Source organism: Temnothorax curvispinosus, unplaced genomic scaffold (genome assembly GCF_003070985.1).
Source record: "Temnothorax curvispinosus isolate PA1 unplaced genomic scaffold, ASM307098v1 QBEX01003877.1, whole genome shotgun sequence".
NCBI classification, from domain to species: Eukaryota; Metazoa; Arthropoda; class Insecta; order Hymenoptera; family Formicidae; genus Temnothorax; species Temnothorax curvispinosus.
The window spans coordinates 102,004-121,644 of NW_020213657.1; the positions used below are offsets into that span (position 1 = coordinate 102,004).

The 19,641-nt window shown below is 37.8% G+C and overlaps 1 protein-coding gene across 1 annotated transcript in view; it reads left to right on the forward strand.

Moving 5' to 3' along the window:
- Positions 1-3,606: 3,606 nt before the first annotated feature.
- LOC112452962 overlaps positions 3,607-19,641 on the forward strand; it is a 35,733-nt gene continuing 19,698 nt past the window's right edge. Inside the window, exons 1-2 of the mRNA XM_025013447.1 lie at positions 3,607-3,726; positions 19,229-19,637. Coding sequence (XP_024869215.1) covers positions 3,607-3,726; positions 19,229-19,637 — 529 coding nt within the window. The remainder of the gene's footprint in view (positions 3,727-19,228; positions 19,638-19,641) is intronic.

Genomic DNA, 19,641 nt, shown 5'->3' on the forward strand with positions numbered 1-19,641 from the left:
TGATTTGCTCAATGTTTCGGCTAGGCCCGCGCGCCACTGATTGCCGTACGGTAACGACATAATTGTCCGTTATGCGCGATTTCCTCGACTATTACTTTTCACCGCGGCGATTTATCGGCGATGTACAACGAGCTGTGCACACCGTGCGAATACACGTGCCTCCGGCTCGCGGCTTACACGGTCGAGGAAATGCGCGGTCTTTCGGTTTTACGGTGAATTACATCATCATTGCATCGTCCAATCGTTGGTTACTTGTGACGCACGATCGCAACGTCATTACCGCGCCAAACCACGTATACAGGATGATCCACTGTCATTTCTATCACTCGTTGATAGTAAATCTTTCGAGGAATTTTCAGAAGCAATTTATTTCTAGCGAAAGTTTAATAATAATTCTTTTCCTGGAGAGTTTTCTAATTTTTAAGTTAATATTTGATCAATTAATAAAAAAATTAAAATAACCAAGCTTTAATTACTTTCTTTAATTTTTGATGTTACGTAACTTTGCAATGACATTATAAAATTTATTTGAATATATGAAAAAAATTGATTTTGAATTTTTTCAAGTACTTATCAGTTAAGAAATGCGATACTTCTAACTTTGTCATTGTATACACTGTATTTATCGGATCGTTATTTTCATTTAATGTGAGTATCAGGAATAGCGTGATCCGGATCAGTTTTGCTCCGCAATGCGTAATTATGGGCTTCAAGCTGGTCTATTTTTTGCAGACGAGGGGGCCGCGACAGATGGAAAGTATCGACGGCGATTTCGAGGCCTTGATGATAGCCCGGTATTATTTAGTTCGTTTTGCAATGTCTACTCCCTTCGGCTGTTTCTCTTGTTGCCTTGCCTCGGCGTTAGATCTTAGACGTACCGTATCATTACGAAAGCGAATGGCCGATCATTGTCTTTCGGCGAGTCGCGCACTCCCCGTTATGGAGTCGCTGCTCCTCTTTGTTCGTTTTCAGTTTTGCAATTCATGAAACGCGATTCGCATTCATTCGTGTGTAGCTTGAATAATACAGTCATTTGTGTTCCACGTGTGGGAACATATTGAATGCTTACTTAAATGTTAGAAATGTAAAAAAGAAAATATTAGAAATATAAAAAAGTTTAATATAAAAAAATCTAATTATTATCGATATTTATCACCTACCATACTACAAGTTTATAATTGTCATATAAATTGTGTGATAAATCGATGTCAGTTGCTATTTCACGCGATTAAACGACTTCCTACTGAATTTAATGAGTATCTCGCGGTTTCTTCTTCTCGATATCGCGCAAAAATAGCTCCGACAGGTCGGTTTTTACGCCCGTCTCGTTATTACCCGTGTGTTTACTCATACATCACGAGCGGCCGGTGGTACATCGACGAGCAAGAATCTCGGGAATGCATTCCACGGTCGTAACGCGTCGGCTCGGTCGGTGGCTTCGCTGCAGACATCTTTATTTGAGCTGCGTGCGTATACGAATGCAGTTCGTGCAGGGCCGCGCTCGTGGGGAAACAACGGGTTTTTCCACGAACTGTATAATAGCGAATTTCACAGATTAGAGCCGTAACGTAAATTTAAAATACGCTCTGCGGTTAATACAGATTTGCAACGGAAATTTAACAAGAACGAGTGATGCCGCATTGGCGTGACTTTGACCATGAATACCGTAGGAATCTGCACTTGCACTTCTATTCTTGTTTATAATTATAGAGATCTAAATGAATAAAAGTTAAATGAAGATTGCTTCCAGAATTTCGTCGGACAGGTTGTATTTATCGTTAAATGCATCAGCATGCATTATGACGCATTTAATGATAATTCATCATTAGATGCTCGCAGTCGCGATCGTTTTTTCTTCTCGAACAGTTATCTGCTCCATTTATTTGATAGTCTCTCGCTCTGTTAATTAAATGCTACCGAGTCACTCGTACATTGCGTTCCCTCGTTTGTGGAATTAATTTGTGGGGCTCGTTTGCATCGACTGTTAATCACAGACCGTTGAGTGCATTTATACTCTTATTTACAATCTTCCTTTGTCTAATAACGATACATATGGATCCAGAGATTCACATGACTCGTCTCTTTCTGACTTCCTATATATTTTAATCATCTAAATATATGGATTTTCTGTTTGTCTTAAATATTTCGAAGCTAGCGGGTGATGTGTATTGTTTTCCATATATGAGGAAATAATACAATTAGCTAATACATTATTTATAAAATTTCTTGTTATTTTATTGATAAGTTGGTTTTCTTCTACTTTTGGCTTTTGGACGGATCATAAGTGAGGGAAATTTTTAAATAGAATAGTAATTTTGGATAACCGATACCAGAATATAATATATATGGTTACGTAAGATTTTTTTATATAAATATTGATATCTATATTGATTTATTAAACAATATATTATATGATTGAAATTGAGTTTGCGTTCTGTATTTTCAAAGTGATTTGTAACTACAAATAACATAGTTACGTGTTTTTTTTTTATTATTTATACTTAATATTCATATTCTAAATTTTGTATTTATGCGTTTATGTACGTCATATATTGCTGATGTGAAGAAATAACTTTAAAAGTATCTATATTGTATCTAAGACTATAGAGTTAGATGTATATCTGTGTAATCTGCGTATCTGTGAAATGAAATAATAAATTAAAAATATGAAATTGCAAATTAAGAGCATAGCAAGCTATAAAAAATAACAACTACACGCATCGTCTTGACTGAATAAAGTGATAAAATTACGAACGAATTGTCACGTCATGAATGTTGGCGCTCTGGTGGAAATGAATTGACAAAAATAAGAAATACATATAAAAAATAAATGACAATTACACATGTTATATGAGTGCCTAGCCAAGCATAGAATTAGCGAGATATACTAGTCTGTGCTCCGATGCACGTAACATCGAAGCCCGTAACTCCAGCGAATTAACACTTCCTGGACGCTTTCTAGGTCCGGCCGACCGAATATCTCGTCTGGCGCGACGAAAATTGTGCAATCGTGATCTCCTGGCGAGAGAAATTGCACGGTACTATTGTCAGGTGCCGTAATTTATCGCGATGATTATGCAAGGAAGTGCCGTTTTGCTACTGTCGAACCCGAACTCATCATTTCGTCGTTGTAACGTAGATTTCGCTATAATTTTAATTCAATCAGCATCGTACCTAAATATAGCTTTCTGAAACGCAAGTACAGTTAAACATGGCACAGAATAAAGATTTATTTATGTTTTGGGACGATATCTCTTAGGGATATCAACAAAAGATAGAAAGAAAATAATATTAATTTTATATAAAGCTCCTTATAAAGCAATAGTGCGTTTTATATTCTGTTAATTTCATATTGAAAAGTTTGTTTGAATGTTTCTAATTTATATTAGACGTTTTTGATTAAAAACCCGATATGTATTATTTCTGTATTAAGAGATGCGACAACATTGATGATTACCAGCAGCATGATTAAAGGAGACAATTTTTCCACTTGTCGGTTACAGATTCGCCATGACTTGAGAATGCGAGATTGTGCGAAAGGCAGAGAGGCGCGGAATGCTGGTGCTGCGAAGACACTGAGGTCTGCGACCATCGCGGGAAATGACCATGACGAGCGTGGCTGTCGCCCCGGGTAGCCTCGGCGCACCTCCAGCTATGCTCAACTCCAAGATGTATCATCTGCAACAGGGTCTCAGCCCGACGTCCGGCTCGCCCACCTCCGGCAAGGTAAGCCCCCGAAAATCGTTCGCCCGAGAATCCGTGATCGATGTCCGATCAGTCCGATATCTGTGGAGTCTCGCGCGATACGCGATGCGCGAGAGAGCGTGTCTGATGCGAGACGCTCTTACGGCGGCGTTTTACGTAACGGGACACAACCGAGGTTGGAATCGTGGAACCTCATCCGCGGTTGGTCATTAGATACAGCCATTGTGGCAAGCTGTAGCTGGATTCTTAAGGAGAGCTTTCTTCTGGTATCGCATTTCTCCGCGTAGTCTAATTGTTACTTGCAGCAACGTCAGACCCGAATGGCTCTCTTCTTACGAAGTCTTCGTACGAAGGAAAGGCCAACGATTTTTTTTTTTGAAACATTTTGCGCGGGGCAAAAACGCTTTTACGTAACGAGAGTGTGGCGTGTAATTTGTTAGACAAAGAGCACTTGTGCGGCAAGTATTTAGAAGGAGAGTCAATATCATGGTGCGTTATGGTTTTTATTTGCAAGAAGCAAAAATTGATCATTTTACGGATGTTTACAACAACATGCGGAGAAAGAGCACGATGCACGGGCCGTGCTGGCGTGTCAAAATAGGGAAAGTGCACTCGGATAGGTTAATTACTGGGTATAAGCCGCTTGCATAACGCGGGGATGAATGAACGTGACGTGGTTGCCTATCTCCTGGATCGCAGATTTTTTTTTGTACCTACACTCTCCTTTTGCCTTTATCCTTTCCATTTCGTTCCGCGTACCGCGTTACTCTTGAGCAACATTGACGTTGATAGACGTCAACGTATAGATAAGATAATAATTCAATCCGACATGTGTCATTGTTATCTCTTCATTATAAAATGAGCAAAGTTTCATATTTAATAAGATAAAGCTAAAAATTGCATCGCCTATTAAATGGTTGTTCTATTCATAATTTATTTTTACTCGAAAGTCGCAAAAGTAATTGATGTTTTTATAAAGCTTATAAAACACGAGAGGATAGAAAAGAGAAAGATCTTTCCTTCAGATGTACATTTTCTTTTACGTAATCGTGATAGCTATTGCAAATTTCTCCATCAGATACGTACATACAGTCGCGTTGATGTCTCATTCAAAGTATTTGCGAGGCTTTTGATGTGAAGTGGAATGTAAAGGCAGAAATAAACACATCTCCAAGAGCAGCCCGGATCTGTTGCAATAAGCAATATTATGATGTACGTTACGCTTGCTGACCGTAAGTACTTTCCATAACGACGTGACACTTTATTGGATGCTTAATTGCCACGCATCCTCGTGCATCGATAAGCAATTTAGTGCTACGATTGCCACGCTAATGATTTTTACCATAAGCCGGGAATTGAATCGCTTGAGAAGCGTGAATTGACGTTCACGTTTTACGACGGTCGGGGAATTGCACGCGAAGTGCCGCTTAACACTTGCCTCGATAGACAGTCTGTCGGACCATCACTTGACAGTTGAAAAACTTACGGCTTGCGGGTTTGCGGTTTGGATTTCTATATTCCTGCTCTTACGTTACGTACTATGTTTTTGAACAGAATTTATGGTGGAGTTTGTAGTATTTGTGTGGTATATATTGTGATGTTTATTTTATTTCCATTAAGAAAAATATGTTAAATCGTTAAACATTTGGCTGAGAAAGAATCTTTCTCTAAAAATCAAATGTCCCGAATGTTTAATTATAATAAAATGTCAGAAATGTCTATTAATTATTTTTTAATATCGGCGTCGATTTATGTAAAGTTAAAAACAAGTTAAAACAAAATGCCAGATTGTTTTGTAATATATATAATTTCTACCTCTTTTTTCACTTTATACATAGATATATAAATATGTAGAACAAAATATAGAAAAGTGAGAGTATTTGTTAGCTATTTCTAAAATTATTCTTCTCTATACTATCACTTTATTATCTACATTATAATCGTAGAAGCTATCTTTCGTTTTGTAATGCTTGTCGATAATTTTGAAACGTTAAACGATTTATATTTCAACTATATACAATTGAACTTGATATATCATGTTATGAAATACATGTCATGAAAGAGGAAAGTAGAGAACCCGAAGAGGGAAACTTGGCGCGACATAAAACCAGAAATCCTGAAACAGAAAACGTTTCGCGAAGGACGGCTATCACAATGACGTAAGGGAGGCTACGTGCTTCGGCTCTTCTGTCGCTTGGACAATGGCTCGCCTGGTTTTATGTTAAAACCAGTCGTCGCCGATTATGTTATCGAATACTTCGTATTCACGTCGTCTTGGTCGCGATACGCTACACTTTTCCCTAGGGTTTGCCTTTCTTAGCTACAATCTCGAGTGTCGGTTTAGTTGCTGACAAAGTGCCGGTTGATACTAATCGCGATATATGCATTCTCCGTAAATTACATAATTAGTGCAATTTACATATATTATATTTTTTAATAGACCGTATGATTCTTTCCCTACCAAGCAACAATGTCATATTATTACGTAGTTATATCATGATTGCAGTGAACAAAATATAATTTTTGAAATAAAATATTTTAAAGATGCGATTGATATCGATTGACAAATTAATAAGCTGTTATAATTGCATACATTATCAAGGCAAGTTTAAGTTTTTTGAAATATATGTTATTATATAGGTAGATGTATTTAAAAGTACTTAAAAGTATTTAGTAATTTAAAAAAAAATGTGCTAAATGATTGATAAAAATGATATAGTCACAGTAAACAAAAACGCACGTGGACTCTGTTACATTTACTCGCGTTGATTTATAGCGGTGCATTTATAAGTAATGCAAGAGGATTTATAAGTATCATTACTTGGTGCTTGTAAGTATCATTGCTTTCTACCGCATCGACAAGTGTTACGAATGGGAATAAATTTGCGCAATTCCGCGAGTAATCCCGCGCACGCTTATGCCGTCTGCTCGCCGCGGAGAGTGATACACGGATCGAACATTTGCGAAGGTAAGAGGAACGAACTTTACGGTCGTTCGCGTATAAATCATCGCTTTCGTTGCACGTACATGCGCTGTAATTACGCACTACACGGATTATCTAATTACCTTGTTTACGAGACTGCCTAAAAATAAGTTTTATGATTTTAAGTAGCTACGAAAACATGTAATTGACAACATTGCGCTATTTACATTATGTTCAATCAAGATTCTTTTCTTAGTAAAAATTTTCTTAATATATTACGCGAATATTCACACTGAATAGCGTGGGATACTTTGGTTACATATTATTTTATCTTCCGCGATGTAGCCTTTATTTTGCAATCAAGTCATTATAACAAGCTGGACAATAATATATATCGTAAAAACTATTCTTTCGACTTGATTCATCCATTCTGACTATTTTATCTTTGAGATTTAATTGGATAATCGAGAGAAACGAGAGAAATTGGATAATCGTAAAGAAATGAATTGGAAATTGTGCGCAAAGCGATAACAAGATATATTGTTGCACGCGTATTGCGAAATGTTATTTTAATAACAGCTGGCATAACATTTCCTCTTCGTTAAAGCGCTAACGAGAAGTATCGTCATCGTAAATTTAACGTTTAAGTGGGACAATCCTCGTTTCATCTTTACATCACGCGCGGTCTTCGTTTTGAAAGTAATGACCATATTGAAAATAGGCAGCAATGATTGTCAATAATTTGACAGGCATGTTTTATGCACATGTGAAAATACGGAACCAATGATAATAGAATGCGTTTTTAAGAATTTGCCGATTCACTAAATTATATGCTTCTTTTTTTTTATGGGCAACTACGCTTGGCTCGTTAGCCATTCTGTAATTCAGGATTTGGCGATTCTGCTATGCTGCGTGACCGGTAATAGTTTATATAACTATTCGAGCATGGTAAGTACGTGGATTTCTCACAGGCGCGTGACTTTCCATGCTCCTTCGAGCGTTCGCCGTTCTTGCGTGCTGGAGCAACTGGTTTAGTTAGTATTTGGCCCACATCGCTACGAGGAACTTTCGAGACTTTATTCCCTCGCAATTTCTTGCCTTCGATCGTGACTTTATCTATCTCGGATCGATAGAACAATGAAGTTTTTTGACTTTTAAACGAAGATAGAAATCATTACTTTATATACGTTATACATATATGTATCATAGCTTTTTCTTCATATCTTTTAGCGAAATCTTCTATACTTTATATATTCTTATATAGTATAAATATTAATTTTAATTATGGAAATTATATAGAATGCAACAAATTTTTCTATTTTTGACATTTATATTACAATTAAATATGAATGTGACATCCTGTATGAATAAAAGAGTACTTATGTCGGTATTATGTGAGACTAAAACGTCTGCTGCACTTTTCAATCTACGAAATGTGCAATTTTTCTTTTTACGAACGTCATAAAGCATGAAGCGAGATTTTATTTGACTTTTATACGTAAATTTTTGTATTGCAACTAACAAAAGATCATAAGAAGCAATTTTTGCGCGTAATGAACGATATTAGCGTAATTTTGCGCGTAAAACCGCGTACACGATTATATATACTATTTTATCTCCTGCAATGCCGTCTTTATTTTGCAACCAAGTCATTATAATAAACTGGACAATAATTATCGTATAAACTATTCTTTCAACTTGTTTCATTCATTGGATTCATTCATTTTATCTTTAAGATATAATTTGGTATAAATATCTAATATTACACAAAAGAGATTTTATTTACAGTAAAAAAATCATTAACTTTTCAAATACTTTACAATAATTTTTTTACTCTTACAATTGTACTCCTTACATTATTTGTACTCTTATAATTGTAATATTTACATTTTATTAGAAGAGGAGTACAGTAAACATACAAGAAAAGGAGATAGATTCTTGTGTTAAAGATATTGTAAAATAATCTGTAGCATTAGTAAGTATACATGTTTACGTAAAAGATAAAGGTCTCGATATAAGAATAAGATAAGAGTTTAGGGTTTGTAACATTTATTAGATAATCTTTCGTGTAGTGGACCGTAAACAAATTATACTGTTTCCATCAATTTTCATGATGGTTAATGACCATTAGCCCATAATTCAAAGTATTTTCTGCATCTTTTCAACAATGGAAATAGGAAGTGATGGAGGATAAAGGAGTTTCACTCAACTTTAACTAATGATGTTTATAGAAACGGTTTATATAAATGATTAAGAGTCGTTGGATTTATTCGCTTGACCAAACGAGCGCACTCGAAGAGTTTTCACGCACAATCCGATTTCCCCAGTGTTTCCTTATCTAATCTTTCCATTGGCATCACAGATTATATAGGTGTCAGATCGTCATCGCATTCGCTGGCGCGTATCGTCTTCAATCTTTGACATCCCCGTCCGCCATCGTCGCCGCGACAGGTTCTTTGCGAGGTGAAAATTTTGCCGTCGCCGCAGGCCGCCGAGCGTGTCACTTTCCTTTCCTTGACGTAATTTTCGCGCAAAAAATAGTTAGATCCCATCTCGTATCGATCCATAATCCATACCTCTCCTCTCGAATCGCGGCTAATAAGCGCCTTTTAATCGTTCCCGCGGTTACGCAGGATGTTTTGCGTCATCGCGGAAGATTCGGTGTGCGTAACGACAATCGGGAGATGCGATCGATCGTTATATCGACAGCCGGTCTGCGTTTATCTCAATGTTGCTTAACCAGATCGACAGGATTTCTTCTTCTTGTCAGAGAAGATGAAGTTTATCTACACTCTGATATCTGTAATTGATAACTTTATATTATATATATATTTAGCACAGCTTTTTAATTTTTCATATAATACTTGATTGTATAAATTATAAATGAAATTATTGCAGTATCTTTAGACACGTAATACTAAGTGGAATATTTTTGAATATTACATGATTTTTCGTTGCTTATATTCTAGTATCAGATATAGGTATTTATCGCAAAATGGGAATCTTCATGAACTTTATAATTTCTACACCTATATCCTCTATACGAATAATAATACCCTTATTGCACTGCAAGATGTTACGAAAATGATTTACGCGTGTATCGAAACACTCGAGATACCGTATACCTGCCGTAGCCGGCGTCATAATAACGCGTTGAATTTTAGCGTACAACGCCGGTGCACGGTTGTGCAACGCAGAGACGCACCGGTGGAGTCACAAGGATGATGCATCCGCAGTGCATCTACCGTGACCCCGGGATGCACACGCGGTCGGCTTAGCTACAAGATCGCGTGCGATAGTGCCTCGCGCGCGTACGCAACTATCCCTGCAATACCTTTAATATAATAAATAAGCAAATATATGTATATGCACACACATGCATATATATTTGTGTATAAGTTGCAGAATTGTAAATTGTAGAAAGTTCATAATTAATTCAGTGTTAGGTATGTATACTAATTATATTTAGAATTATTATGATTATCCGGATTATCCAATGTATATAGTGTTATTTTACAAATGGTACGTGTACTTTTAGAATACATTAATTAATTTATTTATTGCGTCTATAGATACTTAATATCTTAGATACAACAAATAAGATAATTAAATATTGTTTTCATACTTGGACAGGATACGTGATTAACAGTATCAAGCAATTTTATTAAAAGTTAATAATATCCTTTACGTAATCGACTGATCTATAAAGAAATTGACTAGTGAATAATTTCAATAATATTGAAAATGTTTGTTACGATATGTACACGTGTAATACGAAGTAGAGATCGTCTAAGAAACAATGCTATCTAGTTGCATAATTACGTCGCTGCGGCGTTTAATTCAATCGCAAAATATCGTTCGCGCCGTTAGTCATCTGTACTGAGAAGTGACAATTTGCATAATTAATAACAAGTGACACGTGACGTATATTTTTCTCAAATTGAAAGGAATAAAAGCGGTTGATAGTTGCGAATACGAGGCATTATTTTGTGCATGATCTTCTCGAAATAAAAGCGTATTTTTCCAGCAACAATCCATGTACTTATGAATGTCATTTCTTTCATTGGTCAGCCATCCTCGAAGTTATGTTTTGTTCTGCGACGCGTGAAAAACAACTCATGCACTTAGCATCACAGTATTGCATGCAGCGACAAGCATATGTTTGAGCTATTTCGCGTTGTGACAATATTTCCTATATGTCCTTATTTGCTGCATTTCTTTCATGCATAATTACCTTAATGCATAAATACTTGACATTAATTGCATTTTTTATAATAACTTAATTTTTAACATTATTAATATTAATAGATGAAAATAAATGCAAATTCAGGCAAAAAATTAATTTGAGTTAATCGAAGAGTAAGATTTTATTATTTGACTTTATTATTTGAAACTTATTACGCCGCAATTAGATATTAATTATTTAAAATTCAAAAGGCATCTCAGTATCCTTTAAAAGAAAAAAATTTTGAATTATTTAAGGAGCTGAAAGAAATGCGATGTAGTTTTAAGAGAAGCTTCACAATTCCGAAGAGTATTCGGTTTTTCTCACGCGAGATCAATGAAGGGTTAAATCAACGAAGCCACGATATTTCCGAGGCGGAACATCTGGCCTGCCAGAACATAAAGCCGGGACTCTCGCATCCACCTTTTTCTTTCTCTCCACGCAGCGAGTCTGGCGAGTCCCGCGGTAACAGGCGGAATGAAACTGTTACCGCAGTTGCGACTGGTATTATGGACTATTGCTTTTTGCACAATTGGTATGAGCGAGCCGATGATATTAAAGTGGGGGACAGGAGCATACCTGCTTGCCATACCTCCGGGAAAGATAATGTCACGTTTGCGCGTGGAGGAGGAATAGATAATTTCTCAAACACTCTGCGAGTCATCGACCTGTGCCTGCCATGGTGTATCGATATTCGAGCCGGAAAGGTACGCTTACTTGAGCGTGACAGACGCGTTTCCATCCGGAAAGGTAATTGTCGACACTGAACGCATTTTAAGGCGACTTCTCGTGATACGTGACGCTAAAGCACAAGACATGGTTCATTAATGAGAGACATTACATTATCAAATATAGCTTTGTAGAGGAAACCTAATACCTTAAATCATTTTTCCCTAAAACCGAGAATATAATTTCCTCACAAAGTAAGACTTTTGTGTGAAGAAAAAAACTATACGGTATATTTATATTAGAGCCATTTAGAGAAGCATTTTAGTGTCTTTCATATTGTATTGTAATCATTAAATTGTATTGTATTGTATTGTATTGTATTGTATTGTATTGTATTGTATTGTATTGTATTATAATCGGCAAACTGATAGTTAATACTATGCAAAATAAAACATCATGGAATCTTAATGCTATAAATTGAATGATTGACGCACAAATAAGTTCATAAATACTAAGATTTATTTTCATCAATTGGATGACTCGAAAATGTTATTATCTTGCGAGTGAGTTATGGGAGAAACAACGTTAAGAATCGAATGGCGTGTAACCAGTAGTACCATAGCTGTTAATTAGCAAGAGGGGGGGTTTACTTTTCCCCCATGACCACCGTCCGTATCGAGATGACCTCGGGAGATGAGTAGCTAAAATGCACGCGAGTGCTCTTTCACCTGTCCCTTTTTATTCGTTTTCCCCGCCGCCTCCTTTTCCTCCTCCATCTGATGCCTCCTCCTTTCGCAAGAACCATCGCCGATTTTCTCTTCGCAATGCGTTTTTTTTTTTTAATACGCCGCGTTTCTCATCCTTCGAATCGCCTTCGGAACGCGTTGCCGTATGAATTAACGTATCTTATCAAAAGCGAAATCTCATGTTCTTTCAAGGGTACTTGATGCCTATTTCATGCTCTTCTTCATTCAGCCAAGTTAAACGCGTCGGCCAGCGTACGCTGGTAAACATCGTGAATTGACGAAGAGAAAAATCGGAAGGAATCTCAGATATCCCGTGCCTTTTTATATTTCAAAGGAGAAAAATACATAGATTGGATTGCTTTCCCAAGACTCTTTAACGCTCCGTGATCGATTAGATACGGAGCGTTAAAGCTTGGCAGCAATTCGATCCGTTTGATATCTTTGTGCCTCAGTATTTCTCTTTTTTAAAGATAAAATACGTAGGTGATTGACCCATAATGTTTTTCCTTTAGGGAAACGAATGGGCCAAAAAAATTGAGAGATAGTCCATTTTGCGATTTTGTACATTAAATTATATCCTTGTTTTTTTTTATTCTTACATTTTATGCTTACATCGTGTATTCGTTATCTCAAGTACTCTACGAAATACTATGTAATAAGTGGCATATTCCTTCCCTGAATCTTGTACGCACGCTGGTGTACGGTGTACGTTTCAGTGAAAACATTTTATCTCGTGCTCTCTCGAGAGTCGGTTGTAGACTAACATCGAAGAAGAGCCGGTCGCGAGAGAGGCGCATCTGAAGATACACTCGGACCGGTAGTCTCTGCATGGAGGAAGTAGTCTTGAAGCTTTCATTATGAAAAGGTTTATAAGGCTATGTTTATTGTACTAACAAGATATTATATACAAAGAAGATATAAATCGTGATCGGAAGAACCGGATCGTAGTATATATAATCATGAGAGAAATATGTCTAACAAGATTATGATTTATCATGATAGTCACGATATATCCGAATAAATATTTATTTTGCATAGTTAGCAAATCCTTGCACATCTTAATGCGGAAGATTCCTGTACGTTTTAGAAATATTTTCAGTGAGAAGCTCATATATTCTGTAAATTACAAAAAATTGTTTTTAACGTTTTGGAAAAATTGAAAAATTTAATTTATAAGAGAATGGTGCTCTATTCCATTCACAAGAGACATTCTAGCTTAAAAGAATACACACGAATAAGGTATAAAAAATAATTATACTAAAAATTATATTTCTTATTGAAACGCATAATATCATTTTCGTTTCTTACTGCCACAAGACAAATTTCTCGTTCGATCCGATCCAAGATCGATTTCGTCAGCCACGCCCGTTTTCGCTTTGTACCTGTGAGCACTTGTATGCAGACACGATAACCCGCGTCTATGTGTACTCGCCTGCATATACGAGCTGCTCGCTCATACGCTAGTTTACTTTCTGTTTTTCGACTGGTCGGCCGGCTCTTACGTGAGCTTGTGGGACAAGATTTTTACGAAAGTCCCGCATGGACGAGAAAGTAAAGTGCACCTCGTTGTTCGCCCTCAAGGCAACCGGCTGCCCCATTTTCCGACCTTATGCGCTTCATACGCTTCATACATGGTGTTGCTTTGTTGTTACGAGCACGAGAAACGTGATCAAAGTTGAAAAAATACAGAACAAATCACTTTTTGGCACTGTGTGAGTTAAGTAAATTATTTAAGGATGTTTCTTACAGGATGTTTGATAAAAATTTGTTAATACACAGAATTATAATTATCTGCATACGTTTGTTATACATTTTATGCAAAATAAAAAATTATTTCATGCTTAATAGCGCCAATAGCATATATCTATGAAAAAAGCTTTCTTATTTCACAATTTTATTATATGGATTATGCTGTTCTGCACTTTACGGTTTCGATAGCGTTTGTTAATTGCCACCATTTTACGCATTCTTGAACTTACAATTGTGTTCGGTTTCAGTATGCTTTTTATCATTCATATAAATTAACTCGATCTACAGTTTTTATGACCAATAAGTTAAAGAACTGATTTACAATTCACATACCTTTACGTATCACTTATGAAAAAATTATTGTTTTACCATTTTAAGGCCTAAGATAAAAAACGTTGCGCTTATACCGTTACACTTTTAACAAATAAATAATTGGTAAAAAATTTTCCCTCTTCGCAGTCACTAAATCGTTATAATCTACTAATGATACGAGCATGTTTAATGTCGATATTGTTGAGAAACGTAGATGAAGACATTGAAGACACTTGAGCGCGAAAACCGTTATATCAGCAGGTGCGATTCCATGCGGTACCAAATGCAAATTATGCCCAGGTGTGAGACAGAAAACACATCGTGACGTTCTTTGTGGCAAATGTTATTTCTAACATTTTTCTTCTCAAAATTTTTAAATAAATTTTCAGGACTAGATTTATAAGAAAAACTTATACCGAACGGTAAACGATCTTTTTTGAGAGACATTTCGAAAACGCATAATTTCTTGTCAGCAAGCAGAATTGCAGTCCTTCCGCTTGCTTTTCGCAATTGCATAAAGAAAAAAGGAGGTCGAGTGCATATCGCGTACTTAGACCTTCTCAGCAGATCGCAGATTAGATTTGGCCTCCAAGCACGCGTGTTGCCAACAAATCGACGCGCTTCGCGCTCTCAGTTGAGATGTAGTTCTCGTTTCGCGTGTACGTATATATATATTCCTACGTTGCACCAGCGAACTTATCCGTGAAAAATACATGGATTAGAGATAAGCGCACGGGAAATGTAATTATAAAGCGCGGACTGAACGGATAATAGATTAATTGAATGGATTAGATTAAGAAAATTTCGCGAGGCACGTAAAGATAACAATATCCTCCAACGTAACATCGGTCGTCCCGTTCGTCCACGGGAACCTACTTCGATTTAATCGTCGCGCGCGATCTTTCTCTTTTGTTAACCCACGCGCGCGCGCGCGTTAACCGTTTTGATCGCCGCGCGATTTTGGAGAGCGCGAGTCCGCAGAATCCCATTCCGAACAAACGCGTAACGGTGTGTACGCTCGGCGAAATTGCATCGTGCTTTTTCCCTTCGCGGGGATTGCAATCTCACGAGGTGTTATCCAACACAATTCACGGAGAGAGCTTTTTTTCCAGCAATTTTTACAACCAGGCAATCGGCGCCAATTTTGCGCGAAACTTGTTATCGCATCCGATCGCGACTACGTGCACTGCTATTTTTTTTTGTTTCATGCGCAGGTTTCCTCGAAGGACTCCGCGCGCCGCAGAAATATGGCACGGCAGTTCTCCTCGACGATCGGACAAGTCGCTGGAGAGAACAGTTCTCCAGTTTCTCTGTCTTATCCCTCTTCCACGGCGCACTCCAAGCCGGTCTGTCGCTGACTTTTTCGCTCGCGCTTAGACGCGCTTAGACACGAGCCGGACTTCTTGTATTTCCTCGCCTTTCTCGAGACGCGTTTCTATCTTTCTTTGTCCTTCTCCATATTTCGCTCGTGGGCAGTTTTTCGTACATTAGACGCAACGGGACAGGCCTCGCTTCGTGCCAAACATCCATTTCCAAGGGAAGTGATTTTAACAAGGGAAGTGATTTCATACAGCAATTTCAGTTGGTCGTTGACTTTTTTGGCATATGCTATTTCTAGTTTTGCCGTCATCGTCATTCTCCTCGGTGATTTTCTTATCTCTCTTGCGATATAATGCTTCGTCAAGGAAATTTATATTGCGACGAAAACACGTGATTGAAGGAAAAATTTATTTTTATTTTCTCACAGATAAAAATATATTGCTTGTACTACAGAGAATTAATAATACTTAAAAATAGGGAATCAATTATTGTTTGAAAATATTCAAATATATTAAAAATGGAGTAATATATGTAATTCGTAAAACTCATTATTCGAGAATTCCCATTTCCCTGAAAATATACATTAATAAATTACCTATTCATTTGCGATAAACGAACATACCTGTACGTATACTTGTACAAATACTAGCCTCTTTCCTCGCGCGCGCTTTTAATCTCCCTCTTTCTCTCTCGCGAGAGGACTCAACATTGCAAGCGCGGGACGTATATGCGCGACGTTATCTCTCCGATTTCTCTAAGGGGGAAACGAATTTAAATTGCCGATCGCAAGCGATTCCTACCGTCGTTCACTTTCCCTGAAACGCGCTTGCCTTCTGTCTCTCTACGGCTCTCTTCTTCTTCTCGCCTTCCTCGTTTTTTCTCCTGCCATGGCTTCTTCCACGTCGTGGCTCTTTGTGCCTATCCACCGGGGCACTCGCATCGCGAACGTCCTTTCCGTTCTTCCTTCTTTGGAGAACGCAATGCGGCTGACGAGCAGCGATTTACGGAAGGGACTCGCGATTCGCGAGGCTTCTGGATGTGAAGAGGCCCGACGGGGAGCGGGAGATCGAGCGTATCTTGGCCGTACGTGCCGTTAAATGGAAATCGAAACGACAGATCTGTCAATCGATCCTCATCGCAGCGATTCCCGTTGCGGATAAAATCATGTGGACGAGAGTGACACGTCGGCTCGAAGAAAGTCTGTGCAATCTACATTTTGCTCTTGCGTTTTTCCGCGTTGCGGCCACAAGATTAATGCATAATACGAGAATTCGCTTTCGCTGGTGCGATAAGCCGCAATAAGGCGTGCCGCATTGATTATGTACAATAGGAAGTTCGAAATTTATCATCAGTGACTGGGTTAACTGAAAAATCGCGCATCGAGCAGGAGTTGTCTTTTAGTTGATGCTAATTATTATCTTCCAACATAGAATATTTTCGATACACGGAGAAAATTTTATATTAAATTTTACTATGCTGTCGCACCAACTGCGGACCATCAAGACGCACAAGTTTAAATGCTATAGTCTTATAGTAAAATTACTATGTTCACAGCATTTAGTGCTACGATCATAGCATTTCATGCTATAATTATAGCATAATCGTAGCACTAAATGCTACACAGTTGGAAAATTTGTGTTAAATATAACATAAATCACATGTCCAAAACGGTCCACTCAAATTTTTGTATTAATTTAACATAATATGGATGTGTTAAGTGGTAACACTGATATTATGTTAAAATATTTCAACGGAAAGGAAATGTAATTCTGATCGTAATTTGAAGTTAATTATGTGTACAATTAACATAACTTTTATGTTGAAGTTGAGATTGTAAGATAAAATCAACACTCTACTTCTGTAAATTTTTATTCCTACTTTTTTTATAGAGTAAAATCAACATTCTTTTTCTGTAAATTTTAACACATTTAATAAATACGTTCAAATTGTGTTACTTTAACATATTTTTTAAGTTATTTTCATTATTTTACATTTTGAATTTGTAAAATTCAATTAACATAGCAGGCATATGTTAAATCTACACACGTATGTGTTGATTATTTTACACAAAAATTTTAACAAGGACTTTTTTTAACACACAGGACCTTTGTTTTCAACAGTGTATGGACATAGTAATTTTACTATAAGATTATAGCATTTAAACTTGTGCGTCTTGATGGTCCGCAGCTAGTGCGACATCATAGTAATATTTACTATAAAATTTTCTCCGTGTACATTAAAGAAAGTGTGCTTCTAAAATATTATTAATAATTTTATTATTCTAAATATTAAAAAATATTTTCTTCTCCCAATTGGAAATATTATCTACCATTAATGCCACCAATAAATCTAGATACAAAATACTATTTAATCTGAAAATATGTTTTAACGTCGCTACAAACTTATACCAAAGATTCTCCTCACCTTCATATAAGAGATAAAATGTTTTCACGTAAAGATATATATATTTCTGGAACTGGACGCACATGTGTTGTCAAGTTTCCAGTGATATGCATCGGAATTTCGTTTCTTCGGGCGTAAATACCGATGTCGTATGCATGCCGTGGCTACGGCCGTATACCTTCAGCAAACAGCCCGAAGAAGGAAGAATGATGGTCGGGACAGTGACAGAGGCAACAATGGCTCCTCTGTTTTGTGTTCCGGATGAATATAACTCTGGCTATTCAGGGGAAAGAGAATGTCGCGTGTTCTCCGTATCCAGGAAGTTATTATAGGCGCGCGGTATCGACGGACCGAACGGACCAGAGAGTCAGCGGAATGATGCATCCGTAATTACTGATAGTCGCTTATTGTAGGACTGCCGCAAATTACACGACACACGTAGCTAGCAGGTACATTCGGACGTTTCTTACGATGGGACTTATTGCGGGACTTCCAATTTCATTCCGGCAGCCAAGGAAACAAGCGTAATCACACGTCGATAAAAAGTATGTCAAATATTTCGTGACAACGTGATGTATGGTTAAAGTAACTCATATGTCTCGAGCGATATAGTATTACGTTAGGAAAGATGAATGGAGATTACGCTTCCGTTTATATACATAAAAAGTGACGGGAGATTGACGATTATCAAAAATGCACATATTTATCAGGGAAAATTATGCTGTCATATCCTGATGTAGCGTAGAAATTCTCACGTTGTGACAAAACTATCATATGCGAATGTAATATTCATAAATTCGTCAGTTATTCTATTTCAAGACTTGTTAGGACTATGACGTAACTCTCGAGACTTAGGACATGATTATAATTGCGAACATCACAAGCACTATATCTTTCTCTACCTTTTTATTTACTATAGAGAAGCAGAAGTGATAATTGACGAAGAAAAAGGGAAAATCGAAAAGGGAAGTAATCAGCTCGCGCACGATATTAAATAACTGTATATTGTAATTATGTTAAAATCGACGCTTCTCGGATATTATGAGAGAGAGAAAAAGAGAGGGCACGATATTTTTAATACGATAAATAATATAAATATGATTGATGTTCCTTCATCGACTTAACTCTTCATTTATCATCCCCGCTCAATTGCCTTTCCCTCTTGACTGATCGCAGAGCTACGATACGCTGAGTAAGGGCAAGAAGTCGTGGAGCGTGCGGCTGGGTCTGTCGCGGCAGCACCATAACCCCGGGGATGACCCCGGCAAGGGTGGCTGGGGCACCATAAGCGGCGGCAGCGTGCTCTCCCGCCAGATGATCTACAGCGGCGATCCGTGGCTGTACGGCACGGTCAGATCGTCACGGCTCGCCGGGCATGACCCGCCGCGACCCTTCCTGACACCGCCGCCACCGCCCGGCGCGGCGCCGTTGCTCGTGGTATGTTCCTGCCCGGAGTTCCTCGCCGGGACCGTAAGGAAGCTCGGCAGCTGCCGCAAGTGCGGCGGCCACCGGGTGGCCGGTCTGCCCATCGGAGGTACCTGCCGGCTGCCACCGCCGTCCTCGAGGTCCCGGCCGAGCCTCGCCGGTAA